This window comes from Stenella coeruleoalba, assembly GCF_951394435.1.
Source record: "Stenella coeruleoalba genome assembly, chromosome: 2".
Taxonomy (NCBI): Eukaryota; Metazoa; Chordata; class Mammalia; order Artiodactyla; family Delphinidae; genus Stenella; species Stenella coeruleoalba.
In genome coordinates this window covers 89,164,198-89,186,674 of record NC_137147.1, presented here as the reverse complement: position 1 = coordinate 89,186,674, position 22,477 = coordinate 89,164,198, and the positions used below count along the sequence as shown (strand labels likewise).

Here is a 22,477-nt window from a genome sequence, read left to right as displayed (position 1 = left end):
TCTGGATGGAGTCTAGTCCTGTGACTCCAGCCTCCTCCATCCCTCTACACATGCTCAGCCCACCTCTCCATTCTTAGGTCCAATTTGTATTTATCCAACTCTTTGTTTTGCTCTTTAAAGCAGGAATGGCCAAGACCTACCTCTTCCATAAAAGCCTCCCTGATTGCCCCAGCAATGGTTTTCTCTCTGAATTATCTATGACATTTATTTTGGTCAAAAATAATTTCCTTCTTTATATAATGTATTAGTCAGCTTGAACTGCCATTACAAAATACCATAGTCTGAGTGGCTTAAACAACAGAAATTTGTTGCTTATAGTTCTGGAAGCTAGAAAGTCCAAGAACAAGGAGCTGACTGGTTTGATTCCTACTTAGAGCTCTCTTCCTGGCTTGCATAAGGCCTCTTTCTTGCTGTGTACTCACATGACCTTTCCTTGGTGTGTGTGCATGGAGAGAGCTTTCTCTGTTTATCTTCTTATAAGCCACCAATCCTATCAGATTAGGATCTCACCCTCGTGACCTCATTTAACCTTATATACCTCCTAAAAGCCCTATCTGCAAATATAGTCCCATTGGAGGTTAGGACTTTAACATGATTTTTGAGTAGACACAATTTAGTTGATGGCATGTAGTCACTTAACTGAGTTATATCTGTATATATCTTATCTCTTGAACTAGACTTGAATTCCTCTAAGGAAGAGTCCCTGATTTATATTTGCTTCTTCTATCTTTATTCAGTGTATCCCACCTGGTTAGGCATCTAGTCACAAATACATATTTGATGAAACAGTGGCACTGAATAACTTCTCTTAATATATACAGTATCTTAATGTCCCTTCCTATGTTGCGGACTCTCATCTTCCTATGATGGTCCAGGTTTAGGTTTCCAGGTAGTGTATATTTATTCCTCATATAGTTTAGCTTGACAAATGACTAACATTAAGAATTAAGAATTAAATCCCATCCAGTCCTAAATTTTCTCCTTAGGATGGGCATAACTTTTCATACCCTAATCCCTCTATCCTTTTTTGGCCAGTGACAAATAAATCCCAGCTATTATTTCCATCAGTTCTCCCATCTCCCTCTTTCTTCTCTCCTCTCCCTCTTTCTCTCTCCCTCCCCTGCTGTCTCTTTAGTTTTCATTTTTTAAAGGGGTGTGAGAAGATCATGAGGAAGAGTCAACTTTTCCCTTAACTGTGAACAAGGTCTTAAATTTTAAAAAAGAGAAGTGTAAAGATGATCCTAGACAAATATTGAATTTTCTTTTTAGGCATTAATGCACACTTTTTTGATCATTTGTATCTTGTAATCTATCAAATCAAAGCCTGTGGGTGGACTCTAATCCATGAATTATTGACAGCAGCACCAGTAGTGTGTCCTCTGAGGCTTTTACAGTCTATTTTGTAAAAGCCTAAGTGGGTTTTTTTAATGTGTGGTTCAATAGTGGTTTGCTATGCCAAATAAGTTTAGAGTCAGCCTCTACTTAGGAACAACATAAAAGTTCATTTAGCTTATAATTAGTGAGGGAATGATAGTCTAAATTAGTGATATCTGAATTTATACTATTTTAAGAAAATATTTTTTATAAATATATTTATATTCTCACCGAATCAGGTTTTCTAATTTGATTTTGAAATACTAGCAAACTTTTAGGATCTTAATGTAACTTCTTTAGGAATATATTCACCAATGATTTCAGTACATAAAGTAAGGAATGGCCCCAAATGGTAATAGGATCTTTGGAGGCTAATGTTTGTAGACTTGAAGTTTTGCTTTTTATTTTAACAACTGTAAGGTGACTCTTCACTCCTGAATTGCCCATTTTCACATTGTTACCCCTCATTTATTCCACTAATGTCCTTCCCAACTTTAGTGTTTTGTACCCTACCACACACCTGCATAAACAAGTCCCTGAGAATTAACAAAACATGGTTTTTAAAAGTCTGACCGATAGGCTGTATATGAGTTTATACATCATATAGTATTTCTTTGTGTATGACTTTATTAATGTCTTAATGCTGCTGTGAGAAGAGATTACGTATGGAAATTTTTTTCATAATCTTAAATACAGAAACAATATTTCAGAAGAGTTAAAAGCACATGAGTCAGTATCAGACAGACCTGTCTCTAAGCCTTGTCTGTGCCCTTGGGCAAGTTGCTTTTAACTGTTTAAGCTATGGTATGTTAGTCTGTAAAACATAACAAGGGTGTGCTCACCTGCTGTGTCTATTGTGATAATTAAATTTCATAATGCAAGTACAGTGGTGGCTCATATTAAACATTCAATAAAAGTCAGCCATTCTTAATATAGATTGACACCAGTACATTCTCTCCAAGTCACCGATACAAATCTCTTCTCTGTAATCCTGTCTTTAAAATAATTGATACATATATGAATATTAGCAAAAACGAAAATATCAAGCTCTTATCAGGGGACATCCTGACATTTTAATGAATAAATGAAAGTTACTTGTTATTCTTTATTTACTTATACTTTATTAATTGTTCGCAAATGTTCTTGCTTAAGAACCTTGAAAAAGAACCTAAAATTGATGGGAACTATGATAACATTTTGTTTTAGTGCATGTTTTTGATAGTAAACCCCTTCTAAAAGTAGACTTATGTCCAGTCTGGCTCCATATTATAATACTTTCCAAATTAGTGGCATCCAAGTAGAGAAATTTTACCTTATTTTATTTCATGAGATATTATTGCCACGACTGATTTGGAATGTCAGTTCTGCTTAGTAGCTCTGCCTTTGATAGCAGAAAATGCTTTTCAAAGATGAGACCTAGAAAGCCTTCTTGTCTTCATTTCCATTTTCCAGTACAACCCAAGCTTTTATGAGGCTAGGAAAAGCTTAAAAGATTCTCTCTTGTCCACTGCGTCGTTTGTAATATAAACCAAATTAATCCTAAGGAAAAGAGCATCTCTCTTTAATAATATGAAGCTGTTGGAATGATAACAGTCTAGTCTGTGAATACCCACATCTCCATTGGATATTTACTCCATACTCAGGCTGTGTAATATGCTTTCTACACCAAGGGCAGAAGGAGCTCAGCAAGGGGTCAGGAGGAACCTCTTCAGTGTGGCAGTCAAGAAAGAGTCTCAGATACATGTGAGGACCTGTTATTTCCTGGAGTTAAGACATACATTGCTGTAAAGGGCTTTCCTATGTACCCCCTTTTCTTGACTCTACTCCAAGAAATGAATGCTGTAATTATTAAAGAAATGAGAAGGTCCTAGAAAAGAAAGTTGTTTAGTAGACTCCAGTTCAGGGTCTATACTGCCACATTTCAAAGTTCCAACACACGTCTGGGATGGGAGATCTTGTGAATATCTGGTGGGAAAGACAATGGGAAACGTAACCCATGAGAAATGGATCTTGACTTCCCTCACCAGAGTTCCTCACTACAAGTGTGTCTCTAGCTCTATAAGCATGCTGCATGCTGACATCTGTTTCTGAGCTGGCAAATTTCAGGTCCTCCTGAGTTAGGGAAAATAGGACCACTGTATGCCCACTGAGTTACCCCAATATTGATTTGTACCAGAGCTAAGGATTTTAAGTGGCAAGATACTTCATGTGAGCCCAGAATATAGGACATATTTTTAAAACTATTTTATTGAGGTATGAGTGACATACAAAAAACATATTTAATGTATATGACAGTGATTTTGGAGGTAAGTATACGTCCATGAAACTGTTAACACAATTTATGCCATAAACATATCTGTCACCACCAAAGGCTTCTTCTGTCTTATTTGTTTATTATTATTATTATTGTGATAAGAAGACTTAAGATCTCCCCTCTTAGCAAAATTTTACATATACCGTAAAGTATTATTAACTATAGGCACTAAACTATACAATAGATCTCTAGGACTTATTTATCTTTCATAACTGAAAGTTTACACCCTTTGAGTTTCTTTGATATCTGACTTAAGTTATTTCAGAATCTCAACTTCTATTCAATTTAATAAATATTCACAGAAGATGTGTCAAGAGCAGGGACCTGTGCTGAGGATTGTGAAGGATATAGAGTTGAAGAAGGCAGCTTTTGCTTTCCCTCCTATGAACTCAAAAATCAAAATAGAACTCAAAAAGCTTTTGCTTTCCCTCCTATGAACTCAAAAATCAAATAGAGAAATACAAAATTCCATATATATACAGGCAACTTCTGGCCCCATATTCAAGCTTTAATAATATCTAATCATGAGTGCTTCCTAGTTGAGCCTCTGACATAAGATATAGTCATAAACACTTGGCCTAATAGTCTGTTTTACACTTAATATTGTCTACCCGTTAAAGGACTAATGTAAAATATATATATATTTTGTCTACAAGGCCTTCTAGTTAACTGAAGACTGCTTTAGTATCACTGTAGATTATGAGACACAGAGCTACTTCCTGTCTAGTAAACTCAAGTATAAACTATTGTTTGAGCATCAGGCTTTCCTTCAATTTGTATGTGACATGCTAGCCTTGACAGCATGATGCAATTAGATGCTTAAAATATCATTTCCTAAAAACGTATTTGATTTGCAATTAAACACTTGTTAAAATATAACATGATAGCTAAAATGTAAGCAGAGAGAATGGTCCTGATGAATCAGAAACGTTGCTAAAGTTACAAACTTCACTAGAATGACAATGTGTTCTTTGTTTAAATAAATAGGAGACAGGGGAGATTCTCAAGAACACTGGTTAAAGTTCATCCCATGGATCAACTAAGTACAACCTAAAAACTGCTTTCCTTACTTAGAGTTTGAAACGGGAAATTCACCAGGGAGTATTTAAATAAATATATTACTAATAGTTTCTGAGGAAATTCATGTGGAAAATAAGAACTTGCAAAGTTTATGGTAAAATGTCAGATGAATGTTGTCAGATTAAGTCTGCAGAAAGGTCAGTGTCACCTAGAATTTCGCCCATTGCTGTCCATTCCTCCACTGTGGTCCTTACCACACCCACCCCAGGAGTTAACTGAATCCTATTTATGGCAACCTCTGCTTAGAATTACATAAGTATTTGTGATTGAACAAATAAATTTGGAATTGTCTGGCAAAGGGTTCTATTGTGTAACTACTTCCAGAAATAATATGAAAGCGATTTCTTAAAAGTAAAAAATCATCCATGATGCATCATAGGACTATTATAATAGTGAAAAGACAAGCCCTTCCCTTCAATTATTGGACAAATATTCCTTCCCCTCCCATAAAGCCCAATAGCATCTCATACTCAAACTATGCAGTGGAGCCTCATGGTTAGAATCTCTGGAGTCAAGAAAGTCTGTGTTCAAATTCCTACTTTGGACACAGCCTATCTGCTTGACCCTAGTCATGTTATCCAATCACTGTATGCCTCAGTCTCCTGGTTTATGTAAAGAGAGAGTAATTATTATATCCACCTCATCTGAGCATTGAGAAAGATATAATGTGATCATGTATATGAAGCCCTTGGCATAGTTTCTGACATGGAAAACACTCAATAAGTGTATATAGACATATATAATATCTAGAGTTGACTTGTTCACTTTCTCTTTGTCCTGACATCCTCATTTTGGTGAATTAATATCAATATCCTTCTAAATGCTAAGGCTCAAAACCGTAAGCATCATCATCTCCTTAATTTGCATTGAAACAGCCTATCCTTTTTCAGCCCATCAGTTGCTGAAATCTGGTATTTCTTTCATCCACCATGTTGTCTTTTAAATAGCTCCCTTTTGTTCCATCCATTCTTACTACAATTATGGATTACTTCTCATCTAGGTTAATGTGATGGCAGCCCCACAAAGGAGGCCCCTATCTCTTCTCATTCTAATTCTCCCTATGTAGAACTTCCAGATCAATCCTCTTAAAGTTTTATTTTGACAGGGATGAATATTTATAACAAACTGAATATGATTATTTTTCATTCATTCATCTAATGAATATTGATTGATTAAATGTTATAATCCAAGCAATGTTTTAATCACTAGGGATATAGTAATAAATAACATAAATAAGTCCCTACCCTCAGGAAGCTTAAATTCTGGTGAACACACTAGTTGTACAAATAATAATAATTAAAAAATAACATATTTCTATAAAATAGTAAACTCCAGTGAATGCTTATTATTATTAATCACTTTGTTATATGCCTAAATATTGCCAACCATAATGATACATATTTCATATATATTGCCTGTAAACTTTAGACATCCCTGAAAATTAGGTGTGATTCTCATTCTACAAATGAAAGAACTTAATCAGACAGATTAAGTAACTTGCTTAGCATCATACAATTAGTGGGAATCAGATCTGTTATGTGACTCTAAGTCTATATGATAGCAAAATCAAGCAATTTTCATTACAAGTGACCTTCTATGGCTTAATAAATGGCTAAATAATTCATTTAATGTTAACTAAGACACCCATCAGCCCTCACCCAGCCCTTTTTTTCTAACTTTATTGATTACTTCTTCAGTTCTTATATCCTACCTTCAAGCCATATAGGGCCACAAACCACATTTCACTTTCTGCCCTCTGTACAATGTCACCTCGAGTTCCCTAGACCTAAGATGTTTTGTCTGTCTCTGTCTCCCTCCCTCTGCCCCTTACCTTTCACTCCTAGTTTCTAAGATCCAAGAAGCCAGTAAGCTTTCTATATCTCCCCACCATAATTGAAGTGTCCCTAACATAGAACCCATTGAATTTTTGACACTTGTATATGACATTAACTTTAAGCTACCTTTTATTATAATAAAAATTCAAATTCTGTAGGACATGAATAAATCTTTTATTATCTTCAGTCAACTAGCTTCACTCACTGATGTCTGTCTCACTGTGTGTGATACAGTGTTTATAATAATGCTTTGCATATTATATGAATCCAGTATAGTGAATAGAAATTTGGGGGAGGAAACAAATGATCCTTTAATTTGCATGAGGAGGTGACTGCCAACCACTCCATATTTAGATGGGCCTAGTTGTTGAAAGCTTTAAAATCTATAAAGGATTAATAATTATGGCTGAATTATAGTAAGTAAATGCAAAAAGACACATTAGCTTAATTGAGTTAGAGGAAAAATGATGTAAAAAATGATAAGTGATTGTATGGATTGTTAAAATGATGTGTCAGATATTGGCCTGAATCCAACTTTTTCCTTTTTTCAGCAGCTTCTTGTCCAGGGTCTGATTATTATGGGATTTTCAATGACTTCCTAAATAAAGACTACTAGTATTTTAGGAGTTATCTTTGGATACACCCTTGGGATAATTCCAAAGGCACAGGGAATGTTTAAATTGAAGGGACAAAAAAAGAAATTGGCTTTTCATAACCTTACTCTACAGATTCATGTGTTTTAAGATAGTGGGAATTTTTAAGAATACTCTTTTCTGACACAGTGAGACAGGAAAGCCTTAGGTCAGAAACATCAGCTTTACAAAAAAATGCCTTGAGGGAGGCCCAAATGTATTATCTAGAGGCCTTTCACCTCTTCCTCTAGCCCTGGTGCCTGTCACAGTACCATCAATCCATTTCTAGCATTTTACTTAGCTATGAACTTCTTAGAGTGACAAGAGAGTGATTCATAATATATAGTAAGGCTTCCAGGAAGCTTTTTAACTTTAAGCTACAGGGCAAGTGAATCAGCCTTTTGCCTTATCACAGGAACTACTTATCTTTAATCTTTCAATTAAAGGTCAAAAAATGAAAGAAGACACTCTGGTCGTCTATTATGGAATTTTGTTCCCATTGTCAGAGAATCTGTTCTTTTGTAGTTGTCTCTCAACCTGTTCAAGATTTGTGCTTTTCTCCCCTTGTTTCTGATTTAAAATGTGAGAAATTTTCTCAGGAGGTCTGGAAATCTTTGTGAATTACAAAAAAAAACACATAGAGAATTATAATCACTTTCAAAAAGAGGCAAAAAAAATCATGCCTCCCATGGTAAGCATAATGTTTGTTTAAAGGCTTTGCCAAAAAAGATTAAAAGCAAAAATTTATGAGCTAAACTAAAATATCTTTTAGGAAGTTGAAATCCTGCTTCTAATGTCTTAGTCCGTGTCTGCCTAACTAAGTAAAGAGGAGGTTAAATAAGTTTATGCAATAAAAACAAAAACAGTTAATTATTACAATGTGCCAGACCTTTCATGAATTGATGTATTTAATCCCCAAAGCAACTCTGTGAGATAGCTTTGCTATGTTCCTAACCGACAAGTGAGAACTCTGAAGTGCAGTAAATTGCCCAAGGTCAAAGAGATAGGAAGGGACAGAGCAGAGACTTGCTTCCGTGAAGTATGGTTTCAGAGCCCATGCTCTTAACCACTGTACATTATCATTCTGTAATGCAGGAAACTTATGTGGAAAGTTCAGACTCCTAGCGTTAAGAATGGGTTTGGAATCTGAAATATTTTAGTGATTCCTGTACTCTTCATTTGCTCTATATATGCTACAGTAAGATACTTCTATGAACATATTATTCTTAGTCTTTAAAAAATCATTCAGGAACTATCAAATATATCCCTTAATCCAAAATCAATTTATATTTATTAAATATCTCATGACCTATTATGGATATTCAACAAATGTTCAACAAATTGTTGGGTGAATGTGTGAAACTACAGTTTATTTAACGAACTTCTATTATCGCTCTTCATGTGTAAGTCACTGTGCTAGGTGCTTCTACACACACTATCTTATCTAAACCTCAAAATGCCCCTGAGAGGTATGTATACGCCAACCTGTTCTGAAGTTGAGGTCACAGATGTCTAAGAGACTGAATAACTCACTCTAGGTCAACAGAATGAAAGGAATAGAAGTCCCATCTTGAAATCTGTTAATCTCTGAGGCTCAAAAGTTTACCAGCAATCCAGTAGCGTAAATCACCTTAAAATTAAAAAAAAAAATCTGCTATGCTAAAATACAATTCATTTATGCTTGATGTAGAGTGTTGGGAAAATTCTTTAAGGGCTAGCCTTCCAAATAACAAAGCACAAGTTCTAGCAAAGATTCATTAATGGATTATATTAACACACTTGTGTCAGGTGGATTTAAAACCATCCAGGTATCATAGTAATAACATGTTAATAGTATTCCAGATACTTCTATTTCTAGGGACTTCTAGCTTCCCAGAATCCTGAGCCTCAACTCTTAGCAACTGAGAGTCTTAAGAATGTGTTGTACAATTCCTCTACATCTCAATTCATTTGTATATAATTAAAAGTTATTATAATTGCCTTCTGTAAACCTTAAGGAATTATAGGATTCCTAATTAAAACAAGGATGTTAAAAGAAAGAAAAAAATCCAGAACTTACAGATGGGGGAAAGAATGGGATGTAAAGTTTTATAGTTCTGTGTTCAGGGAAGTTATGCTACATATCACTAGAAATCTAATAAAATGAAATGGACCAATGTCTCCCAACAAAATTCCCCCATGTGATTGAGTTCAAGAGGGATAAATATAATCCCTAAGGAAGCCCTATTGATGAATCTGACTGACATCATTACAGCTACTACATTAATATTGCAGGGTACTTAGATCAAATTTTTCTCCAACTAATATTTTATTCACAAACTGCAGTAATAACGAAACCAGCATATTCGCTGGCTTGTAAGGCAAGAGCCAGTTTTTGGTTGTGAAAACACTGAGAATCAAACTTAATGAACTTAGTCATCTGCAAATGTAACCCTATGATATGGCTGGTTCATGGATACCTATGTAGAAGGACATTTACCTGAATAAAGTTCTAATAGTTCTGTGGTCAAAATATCAATAGAAGAGTGGTGACTTAGACAAAGGGAAACCTTTAGATTCTTCAGTTTCTGTTGAACAGTATCCAAATGATGGAATTAGCAACTTCTTTTGGCATATCTACTACTCTAGAGGCAGGGTATATATCAGGTGGTCAGAGTTTGATGCCACTATTCATTAGGGTTTTCTTTTTTCCCCTAATTTTATTTTCTGTTCTAAGAACGCTTAACATAAGATCTGCCCTCCAAATAATATTTTTAGCTTACAATATATGTTTGTTGACTATAAGGGCAATGTTGCACAGCAGATCTCTAGACCGTATTCATCTTACTTAACTGAAACTTTATGCCTCTTGACTAGAAACTACCTGTATACCCCTCCTCCTAGCCCCTGGCAACTACCATTCCACTCTGCTTCTATGATTTTGACTGTTTTAGATACTCATATATGTGGAATCATACAGTATTTGCCTTTCCGTGATTGATTTATTTCACTTAGCATAATGTCCTCAAGGTTCATCGATGTTGTGCTGTATCACAGAATTTCCTTCTTTTTGAAGGCTGAAAAGTATTCTATTGTGTGTGTGTATGTGTGTGTATGGTGTGTGTGTATATCGATAAAGAAATATGGAACTAATAACCACATTTTCTTTATCCATTCATCAGTTGATAAACATCACGTTGTTTCCACATCTTGGCTGTGCTTTTGGTGATATATTCATGAAATTGTTGCCAAGACCAATATCAAGGATATTTTCCCTTATGTTTTCTTCTAGAAGTTTTACAGTTTTGGACATTTGGTTCAGTTTGAGTTGATTTTTTGTACGTGGTATAAGATATGGTTCCAAACATTATTTTTCATGTGGATATCAAGTTTTCCTGACATAATTTGTTAAAGATACTGTCCTTTCCCTTTTGTGTATTCTTGGTACCCTTTTTGAAGATCAGGTGACTGTAAATACATGGATTTATTTCTGGATTCTCCATTCTGTTCAATTGGTCTATATGTCTGTATGCCAGTACCATACTGTTCTTCTTTTTTATTTTAATTGAAGTAGTTCTCATGTCTCCTAGTTTGTAATTCTTCATTTTCTTATTAAGTGATTCAAGGAAGACTCCTGGGATCCTTCTCAAATCTGATACAAGCATTAAGCAGTTTAAAGTTTACTCCAAGGTAGATTTTTTCTCCTGTCCAAGTTATTTAAAAGTTTTTAAAAAAATTTTTAATTCAAGTATAGTTGATTTACAATGTTGTGTAGTTTTAGGTATATAGTAAAGTGATTCATATATATATATATATATATACATATATATATACACACATACAAATACATATACATATATATATTATTTTTCAGATTCTTTCCCATATAGGTTATTACAGAATATTGAATATAGTTCCCTGTGCTGTACAATAGCTCCTTGTTGACTATCTATTTTATATATAGTAATCTGTATATGTTAATCACACCTCCTAAGTTATCCCTCCCCCACCTCTCCCCTTTGGTAACCGTAAGTTTGTTTTCTATGTCTGTGGGTTTATTTCTGTTTTGTAAATAAGTTCATTTGTATCATTCTTTTTTTAGATTCCACATATAAGCAATGTCATATGGTATCTGTCTTCGTCTGACTTATTTCACTTAGTATGATAATCTCTAAGTCCCTCCATGTTGCTGCAAATGACATTCTTTCTTTCTTTTTTTATGGCTGAATAATATTCCATTGTTTGTATGTACCATATCTTTATTCATTCATCTGTCAATAGACATTTAGGTTGCTTCTATGTCTTGGTTATTGTAAATAGTGCTGCATTGAACATTGGTGTGAATGTATCTTTTTGAATTATACTTTTCTTCAGATATGTGTCCAGAAGTGGGATGGATATGTGTCCATGGATCATATGGTAGCTCTATTTTCAGTATTTTAAGGAACCTCCATCCTGTTCTCCATAGTGACTGTACCAATTTACATTCCCACCAACTGTGTAGGAGAGTCCTTTTTCTCCACATCCTCTCCAGCATTTACTATTTAGAGACGTTCTGATGATGGCCATTCTGACCAGCGTGAAGTGATACCTCATTATAGTTTTGATTTGCATTTTTCTAATAATTAGTGACATGGAGCATCTTTACGTGTGCCTGTTGACTATATATGTCTTCTTTGGAGAAATGCCTATTTAGATCTTCTGTTTTTTTTTTTTTTTTTTTTTTGATATTGAGCTACAAGAGCCATTTGTATTTTGGAGACTGGAGATTAATCCCTTGTCAGTCACACTGTTGGCAAATATTTTCTCCCATTCTGTAGGTTGTCTGTACCATACTGGTTTTTTTTTGTTTGTTGTATGCAGGCCTCTGACTGTTGGGGCCTCTCCTGTTGTGGAGCACAGGCTCCGGACGCACAGGCTCAGCGGCCATGGCTCATGGGCCCAGCCGCTCCACGGCATGTGGGATCTTCCCGGACCAGGGCACGAACCTGTGTCCCCTGCATCGGCAGGTGGACTCTCAACCACTGCACCACCAGGGAAGCCCCCCATACTGTTTTGATTACTGCAGTTTAGTAATATATTTGAAATCAGGATGTATAATGCCTCTAACTTTGTTTTTCTCACTATTAATATGACTATTCATGGTCTTTTGTGTCTCCATATGTGTTGTAGAATTATTTTTTTCTATTTCTCTAAATATTGCCATTGGGATTTTACATTGAATCTGTAGATTGATTTGGGTAATATGGACATTTTAATATTATTAAGTCTTCTGATCTAGAACATAGAATGTTTTTACATTTGTTTGTGTCTTCCTTAATTTCTTTAGTCACTGTTTTGTAGTTTTTAGTATGCAAGTGTTTCACCTCTTTGTTTATTCCTATTCATTTTATTATTTTTGATGCCTTTGAAAGTGATATTGCTTTTCTAATTTCCTTTTGGGTATTTCATTGTTAGTGTGTAGAAACGCAACTGATGTTTTATATGTTGATTTTGCGTCCTGCAACTTTACTGCATTTGTTTATTAGTTCTAACAGTATTTTTTTTTTTTGAGTCTTCAAGATTTTTCTATATACAAGATGATGTAGTCTGCAAACAGGGGCAGTTTTACTTCTTTCTTGATTATTTGTATGCCTTTCATTGCTTTTTATTGCCTAAGTGCTCTGGATAGGACTTCTAGTACTCTGTTGAATAAAAGTGACTAGAATGGACATTCTTGTCTTGTTCCTGATCTTAGAGGAAATGTTTTCACTTTTGACCATTGAATACAATATAAGAAATTAGTTTTCCAAATATGGCCTTTATTATTTTGAAGTAATTTCCTTCTATTTCTAGTTCGTTGAGAAGTTTTATCATGAAAAGGTTTTGAGTTTTGTAAAATGCTTTTCTGCATCTATTAGGATAATCATATGACTTTTGTTCTTTATTCTGTTAATGTGGTGTCACATTAATTGATTTTCAAATATTGAACCATCCTTGCATCACAGGGATAAATCCCACTTGGTTATGGTGTATGATCTTTTGAATGTGCTCTTGGGTTCTGTTTGCTAGTATTTTGTAGAGGGTTTTTGCATCTATATTCATCAAGGATATTTGTGTGTAGTTTTCTTTTCTCCTAGTGTCTTTGTCTGGCTTTGATATCAGGGTAATGCTAGCCTCATGAAATGAATTTGGAAGTACTCCCTTCTCTTCAATATTTTGGAAGTGTTCGAGAAGGATTAGTGTTATTTCTTCTTTAAATGTTTGGTAGAATTCACTATTGAAACCATCTCATCTTCGGTTTTATTTTTTGGGAAGTTTTTGATTACTAATTCAATCTCCATACCTGTTATAAATTTTTTCAGACTTTTTGTTTGTTTATCATCTAGTTTTCATAGTATTGGAATATCATTGTTCATATAGTCTCTTATGATCCTTTTTAATCTGGTGGCATCAGTTCTAATGCCTCTTCATTAATTTCTGATTTTATGTATTTGAATTATTTTTTTCTTTTTAAAATAAGCATTCATTAATTTTGTTTATCTTTTTAAAAAAACTCTTGGTTTTGTTATGTTTTTCCTATTTTTTCTAATTTCTACATGATTTATTTCTGCTCTTTTTTTTCCTACATCTTTATTGGAGTATAATTGCTTTACAATGTGTTAATTTCTGCTGTACAACAAAGTGAATCAGCTATAGGTATACATATAACCCCATATCCCCTCCCTCTTGAGCCTCCCTCCCACCCTCCCTATCCCACCCCTCTAGGTCATCACAAAGCATCGAGCTGATCTCCCTGTGCTGTGCAGCTCTGCTCTGTTATGTATTTATTTATTTTTAACATCTTTATTGGGGTATAATTGCTTTACAATGGTGTGTTAGTTTCTACTTTATAACAAAGTGAATCAGTCATACATATACATATGTTCCCATATGTCTTCCCTCTTGTGTCTCCCTCCCTCCCACCCTCCCAATCCCACCCCTCCAGGCTGTCACAAAGCACCGAGCCAATATCCCTGTGCCATATGGCTGCTTCCCACTAGCTATCTACCTTACTACGTTTGGTAGTGTATATATGCCCATGACTCTCTCTTGCCCTGTCACAGCTCACCCTTCCCCCTCCCCATATCCTCAAGTCCGTTCTCCAGTAGGTCTGCGTCTTTAGTCCTGTCTTACCCCTAGGTCCTTCATGACATTTTTTTCCTTAAATTCCATATATATGTGTTAGCATACGGTATTTGTCTTTTTCTTTCTGACTTACTTCACTCTGTATGACAGACTCTAGGTCTATCCATCTCATTACAAATAGCTCAATTTCGTTTCTTTTTAAGGCTGAGTAATATTCCATTGTATATATGTGCCACATCTTCTTTATCCATTCATCCAATGATGGGCACTTAAGTTGTTTCCATCTCCGGGCTATTGTAAATAGAGCTGCAATGAACATTTTGGTACATGACTCTTTTTGAATTTTGGTTTTCTCAGGGTATATGCCCAGTAGTCGGATTGCTGGTCATATCGTAATTCTATTTGTAGTTTTTTAAGGAACCTCCATACTGTTCTCCATAGTAGCTGCACCAATTCACATTCCCACCAGCAGTGCAAGAATGTTTCCTTTTCTCCACACCCTCTCCAGCATTTATTGTTTCTAGATTTTTTGATGATGGCCATTCTGACTGGTATGAGATGATATCTCATTGTAGTTTTGATTTGCATTTCTCTAATGATTAATGATGTTGAGCATTCTTTCATGTGTTTGTTGGCATTCTGTATATCTTCTTTGGAGAAATGTCTATTTAGGTCTTCTGCCCATTTTTGGATTGGGTTGTTTGTTTTTTTGTTATTGAGCTGCATGAGCTGCTTGTAAATTTTGGACATTAATCCTTTGTCAGTTGTTCATTTGCAAATATTTTCTCCCATTCTGAGGGTTGTCTTTTGGTCTTGTTTATGGTTTCCTTTGCTGTGCAAAAGCTTTGAAGTGTCATTAGGTCCCATTTGTTTATTTTTGTTTTTATTTCCATTACTCTAGGAGGTGGGTCAGAAAGGATCTTGCTGTGATTTATGTCATAGAGTGTTCTGCCTATGTTTTCCTCTAAGAGTTTGATAGTTTCTGGCCTTACATTTAGGTCTTTAATCCATTTTGAGCTTATTTTTGTGTATGGTGTTAGGGAGTGATCTAATCTCATACTTTTACATGTACCTGTCCAGTTTTCCCAGCACCATTTATTGAAGAGGCTGTCCTTTCTCCACTGTACATTCCTGCCACCTTTATCAAAGATAAGTTGTCCATATGTGCATGGGTTTATCTCTGGGCTTTCTATGCTGTTCCATTGATCTATCTGTTTTCGTGCCAGTCCCATACTGTCTTGATTACTGTAGCTTTGTAGTATAGTCTGAAGTCAGGGAGCCTGATTCCTCCAGCTCCTTTTTTCGTTCTCAAGATTGCTTTGGCTATTCGGGGTCTTTTGTGTTTCCATACAAATTGCAAAATTTTTTGTTCTAGTTCTGTGAGAAATGCCAGTGGTAGTCTGATAGGGATTCCATTGAATCTGTAGATTGCTTTGGGTAGTAGAGTCATTTTCACAATGTTGATTCTTCCAATCCAAGAACATGGTATATGTCTCCATCTATTTGTATCGTCTTTAATTTCTTTCATCAGTGTCTTATAATTTTCTGCATACAGGTCTTTTGTCTCCTTAGGTACGTTTATTCCTAGATATTTTATTCTTTTCGTTGCAATGGTAAATGGGAGTGTTTTCTTGATTTCACTTTCAGATTTTTCATCATTAGTATATAGGAATGCCAGAGATTTCTGTGCATTAATTTTATCCTGCTACTTTACCAAATTCATTGATTACCTCTAGTAGTTTTCTGGTAGCATCTTTAGGATTCTCTATGTATAGTATCATGTCATCTGCAAACAGTGACAGCTTTACTTCTTCTTTTCCGATTTGGATTCCTTTTATTTCCTTTTCTTCTCTGATTGCTGTGGCTAAAACTTCCAAAACTATGTTGAATAAGAGTGGTGAGAGTGGGCAACCTTGTCTTGTTCCTGATCTTAGTGGAAATGCTTTCAGTTTTTCACCATTGAGGATGATGTTTGCTGTGGGCTTGTCATATATGGCCTTTATTATGTTGAGGAAAGTTCCTTCTATGCCTACTTTCTGCAGGGTTTTTATCATAAATGGGTGTTGAATTTTGTTGAAAACTTTCTCTGCATCTATTGAGATGATCATATGGTTTTTCTCCTTCAATTTGTTAATATGGTTTATCACATTGATAGATTTGCGTATATTGAAGAATCCTTGCATTCCTGGAATAAACCCCACTTGATCATGGTGTATGATCCTTTTAATGTGCTGTTGGATTCTGTTTGCTAGTATTTTGTTGAGGATTTTTGCATCTCTGTTCATCAGTGATATTGGCCTGTAGTTTTCTTTCTTTGTGACATCCTTGTCTGGTTTTGGTATCAAGGTGATGGTGGCCTCGTAGAAGGAATTTGGGAGTGTTCTTCCCCCTGCTATATTTTGGAAGAGTTTGAAAAGGATGGGTGTTAGCTCTTCTCTAAATGTTTGATAGAGTTCACCTGTGAAGCCATCTGGTCCTGGGCTTTTGTTGGAAGATTTTTAATCACAGTTTCAATTTCAGTGCTTGTGATCGGTCTGTTCATATTTTCTATTTCTTCCTGATTCAGTCTTGGCAGGTTGTGCATTTCTAAGAATTTGTCCATTTCTTCCAGGTTGTCCATTTTATTGGCATAGAGTTGCTTGTAGTAATCTCTCATGATCTTTTTTATTTCTGCAGTGTCAGTTGTTACTTCTCCTTTTTCATTTCTAATTCTATTGATTTGAGCCTTCTCCCTTTTTTTCTTGATGTGTCTGGCTAGTGGTTTATCTATTTTGTTTATCTTCTCAAAGAACCAGCTTCTAGTTTTATTGATCTTTCCTATCGTTTCCTTCATTTCTTTTTCATTTATTTCTGATCTGATCTTTATGATTTCTTTCCTTCTGCTAGCTTTGGGGTTTTTTTGTTCTTCTTTCTCTAATTGCTTGAGGTGCAAGGTTAGGTTGTTTATTCGAGATGTTTCCTGCTTCTTAAGGTGGGCTTGTATTGCTATAAAGTTCCCCCTTAGAACTGCTTTTGCTGCATCCCACAGGTTTTGGGTCGTTGTGTCTCCATTGTCATTTGTTTCTAGGTATTTTTTTATTTCCTCTTTGATTTCTTCAGTGATCACTTCATTATTAAGTAGTGTATTGTTTAGCCTCCATGTGTTTGTATTTTTTACAGATCTTTTCCTGTAATTGATATCTAGTCTCATGGCGTTGTGGTCAGAAAAGATACTTGATACAATTTCAATTTTCTGAAATTTACCAAGGCTTGATTTGTGACCCAAGATATGATCTATCCTGGAGAATGTTCCATGAGCACTTGAGAAAAATGTGTATTCTGTTGTTTTTGGATGGAATGTCCTATAAATATCAATTAAGTCCATCTTGTTTAATGTATCATTTAAAGCTTGTGTTTCCTTATTTATTTTCATTTTGGATGATCTGTCCATGGGTGAAAGTGGGGTGTTAAAGTCCCCTACTATGAATGTGTTACTGTCGATTTCCCCTTTTATGGCTGTTAGTATTTGCCTTATGTATTGAGGTGCTCCTATGTTGGTGCATAAATATTTACAATTGTTATATCTTCTTCTTGGATCGATCCCTGGATCATTATGTAGTGTCCTTCTTTGTCTCTTTTAATAGTCCTTATTTTAAAGTCTATTTTGTCTGATATGAGAATTGCTACTCCAGCTTTCTTTTGGTTTCCATTTGCATGGAATATCTTTTTCCATCCCCTTACTTTCAGTCTGTATGTGTCTCTAGGTCTGAAGTGGGTCTCTTGTAGACAGTATATATAAGGGTCTTGTTTTTGTATCCATTCAGCCAATCTGTGTCTTTTGGTGGGAGCATTTAGTCCATTTACATTTAAGGTAATTATCGATATGTATCTTCCTATTCCCATTTTCTAAATTGTTTTGGGTTTGTTATTATAGGTCTTTTCCTTCTCTTGTGTTTCTTGTCTAGAGAAGTTCCTTTAGCATTTGTTGTAAAGCTGGTTTGGTGGTGCTGAACTCTCTAAGCTTTTGCTTGTCTGTAAAGGTTTTAATTTCTCCATCAAATCTGAATGAGATCCTTGCTGGGTAGAGTAGTCTTGTTTGCAGGATTTTCTCCTTCATCACTTTCAGTATGTCCTGCCACTCCCTTCTGGCTTGTAGGGTTTCTGCTGAGAGATCAGCTATTAACCTTATGGGGATTCCCTTGTGTGTTATTTGTTGTTTTTCCCTTGCTGCTTTTAATATGCTTTCTTTGTATTTAATTTGTGACGGTTTGATTTGTATGTGTCTTGGCGTATTTCTCCTTGGATTTATCCTGTATGGGACTCTCTGTGCTTCCTGGACTTGATTAACTATTTCCTTTCCCATATTAGGGAAGTTTTCAACTATAATCTCTTCAAATATTTTCTCAGTCCCTTTCTTTTTCTCTTCTTCTTCTGGAACCCCTATAATTCGAATGTTGGTGCGTTTAATGTTGTCCCAGAGGTCTCTGAGACTGTCCTCAGTTCTTTTCATTTTTTTCCTTTATTCTGCTCTGCAGTAGTTATTTCCACTATTTTATCTTCCAGGTCACTTATCCGTTCTTCTGCCTCAGTTATTCTGCTATTGATCCCATCTAGAGTACTTTTAATTTCATTTATTGTGTTGTTCATCGTTGCTTGTTTCATCTTTATTTCTTCTAGGTCCTTGTTAACTGTTTCTTGCATTTTGTCCATTCTATTTTCAAGATTTCGGATCATCCTTACTATCATTATTCTGAATTCTTTTTCAGGTAGACTGCCTATTTCCTCTTCATTTGTTAGGTCTGGTGGGTTTTTATCTTGCTCCTTTATCTGCTGTATGTTTTTCTGTCTTCTCATTTTGCTTATCTTAACTGTGTTTGCGGTCTCCTTTTTGCAGGCTGCAGGTTCATAGTTTCCACTGTTTTTGATGTCTGTCTCCAGTGGCTAAGGTTGGTTCAGTGGGTTGTGTAGGCTTCCTGATGGAGGGGACTAGTGCCTGTGTTGTGGTGGATGAGGATGGATCTTGTCTCTCTAGTGGGCAGGTCACGTCTGGTGGTGTGTTTTGGGGTGTCTGTGGCCTTATTATGATTTTAGGCAGCCTCTCTGCTAATGGGTGGGGTTGTCTTCCTGTTTTGCTAGTTGTTTGGCATAGGTTGTCCAGCACGGTGGCTTGCTGGTCGTTGAGTGAAGCTGGGTACTGGAGTTAAGATGGAGGTCTCTGGGAGATTTTCGCCGTTTGATATTATGTGGAGCTGGAAGGTCTCTTGTTGACCAGTGTCCTGAAGTTGGCTCTCCTACCTCAGAGGCAGAGCCCTGACTTCTGGCTGGAGCACCAAGAGCCTTTCATCCACACGGCTCAGAATAAAAGGGAGAAAAAGTAGAGAGAATTAGTAGAAGTATGAGGAAAGAAAGAAGGAAAGGAGGGAAGGAAGGAAGGAAGAAAGAAGCAAAGAAGGAAAGAAGGCAAGAAGGAAAGAAAGGAGGGAGGAAGGAAGGAAGGAGGGAAAGAAGGAAAAAAGACAGAAAGAAAGAAGATACAGTAAAAATAAAGTATAATAAAGTTATTGAATTAAAAAATACTTATTTAGAAAAAAAAAGGGACGGATAGAACCTTAGGACAAATGTTGGAAGCAAAGCTATACAGAGAAAATCTTACACAGAAGCATCCACATACACCCTCACAAAAAGAGGTAAAGGGGGAAAAATCATAAATCTTGCTCTCAGAGACCACCTCCTCAATTTGGGGTGATTCGTTGTCTAAAGGAGGGAAGGAAGGAAGGAAAGAAAGAAAGAAAGAAAGAAAGAAAGAAAGAAAGAAAGAAAGAAAGAAAGAAAGAAGGTAAAGTATAATAAAGTTATTACAATTAAAATTAATTAAGAAAAAAAATTTTAAAAAAACCATGGACGGATAGAACCCTAGGACAAATGGTGGAAGCAAGACTATACAGACAAGATCTCACACAGAAGCATACACATACACATTCACAAAAAGAGGAAAAGGGAAAAAAAATCATAGATCTCGCTCCTAAAGTCCACCTCCTCAATTTGGGATCATTCCTTTTCTATTCAGGTATTCCGCAGATGCAGGGTATATCAAGTTGATTGTGGAGCTTTAATCCGCTGGTTCTGAGGCTGCTGGGAGAGATTTCCCTTTCTCTTCTTTGTTCTCACAGCTCACAGGAGCTCAGCTTTGGATTTGGCCCTGCCTCTGCGTATAGGTCGCTGGAGGGCGTCTGTTTTTTGCTCAGACAGGACGGGGTTAAAGGAGCTGCTGATTCGGGGGCTCTGGCGCACTCAGGCCGGGGTGGGAGTGGGGGTGGAGGGAGGGGCACTGCGTGCGGGGCGGGCCTGCGGCGGCAGAGGCCAGCGTGACGTTGCTCCAGCCTGATGCCCGCCGTGCGTTCTCCCGGGGAAGTTGTCCCTGGATCCCGGGAACCTGGCAGTGGCGGGCTGCACAGGCTCCGCGGAAGAGGGGTTTGGAGAGTGACCTGTGTTCGCACACAGGCCCCTTGGTGGCGGCAGCAGCAGCCTTAGCGTCTCCCGCCCGTCTCTGGGGTCCGCGCTTTTAGCCGCGGCTTGCGCCCGCCTCTCGAGTCGCCACTTTTAGCCGCGGCTCGCGGCCGTCTCTGGAGTTCCTTTAAGCAGCGCTCTGAAACCCCTCTCCTCGCGCACCAGGAAACAAAGAGGGAAGAAAAAGTCTCTTGCCTCTTCGGCAGGTTCAGACTTTTCCCCGGACTCCCTCCCGGCTAGCCGTGGTGCACTCACCCCTTCAGGCTATGTTCAAGCCGCCAACCCCAGTCCTCCCCCTGCGCTCCGTCCGAAACCGAAACCCGAGCCTCAGCTCGCAGACCCGCCCACCCCGGCGGGTGAGCAGACAAGCCTCTCGTGCTGGTGAGTGCTGGTCGGCACCGATCCTCTGTGCGGGAATCTCCCCGCTTTGCCCTCCGCACCCGTTGCTGTGCACTCCTCCGCGGCTTCGAAGCTCCCCCCTCCGCCTCCCGCAGTCTCCGTCCGCGAAGGGGCTTCCTAGTGTGTGAAAACTTCCTCCTTCACAGCTCCTTCCCACTGGTGCAGGTGCCGTCCTTATTCTTTTGTCTCTGTTTTTTCTTTTGCCCTACCCAGGTACGTGGGAGTTTCTTGCCTTTTGGGAGGTCTGAGGTCTTCTGCCAGCCTTCAGTAGGTGTTCTGTAGGAGTTGTTCCACGTGTAGATGTATTTCTGTTGTATCTGTGGGGAGGAAGGTGATCTCCGCGTTTTACTCTTCCGCCATCTTCAAGGTCCCCCGAGCTTCCCTCTTAATACTCGTTTTGCTGCATCCCATAAGTTTTGTTTATGTTTCATTTCATTTTCTTTTGTCTTGAAGTATTTTTTAATTTTCCTTTTGATTTCTTCTTTGACCCCATTGTTGTTCCAGAGTGTGCGGTTAATTCCCACATATTTGTGAACTTTTTAGTTTTGCTTTTGCTGCTGATTTCTAGTTTTATTACATTGTGGTTGGAAAATATACTTGATATGATTTAAATATTTTTAAATTTGTTAAGACTTGTTTTGTGACTTAAAATGTGATTGGTCTTTGATGAAGACCCACGTGTACTTGTGAAGTATGTGTATTCTGCTCTTATTTGGCCGAATCGTCAGTGTATGGCTGTTAGGTCTATTTGATCTATAGTGATATTCAAGTCCTTTGTTTCCTTATTGATCTTTTGTCTGGATATTCTCTCCATTATTGAAAGTCAGATATTGAAGTCTCCTACAATTTTATATCACTATTTACTTTTCCCTTCAGTTTTGCCAGTGTTTGATCTATATGTAGGTGCTCTGATGTTGGAATCATATGTATTTATAATTGTTATATCTTCTTGATGAATTGTACTCTTTATCACTATAAAATATTCTTCTTCGTCTATTAAAGTTTTTGAAATAAGTCTATTTTGTCTGATATAAGTATAGCCACACCTGCTCTCTTTTGGTTGCCATTTGCAGGAAATATCTTTTTCCATCTCTTCATTCAGCCTATGTGTGCCGTTAAATCTAAAGTGAGTTTCTTGTAGACAACATATAGTTGAGTCCTTTTCTTTTTTTTTAATCCATTTAGTCACTCTATGTCTTTTGACTGGAGAATTAAAACCGTTTACATTTAAAATAATTATCATTAGGGAAGGATTTTCTATTGAATTTTGT

General features: G+C 36.8%; 1 protein-coding gene across 1 annotated transcript in view; it reads left to right on the top strand.

The window, feature by feature from the left end:
* The window catches only part of LOC307182350 (uncharacterized protein), a gene marked incomplete at its 5' end in the record, with an annotated part of 124,136 nt that overhangs the window by 8,452 nt on the left and 93,207 nt on the right, over positions 1-22,477 (top strand). Inside the window, one exon of the mRNA XM_079913592.1 lies at positions 21,048-21,188. Coding sequence (XP_079769718.1) covers positions 21,048-21,188 — 141 coding nt within the window. The remainder of the gene's footprint in view (positions 1-21,047; positions 21,189-22,477) is intronic.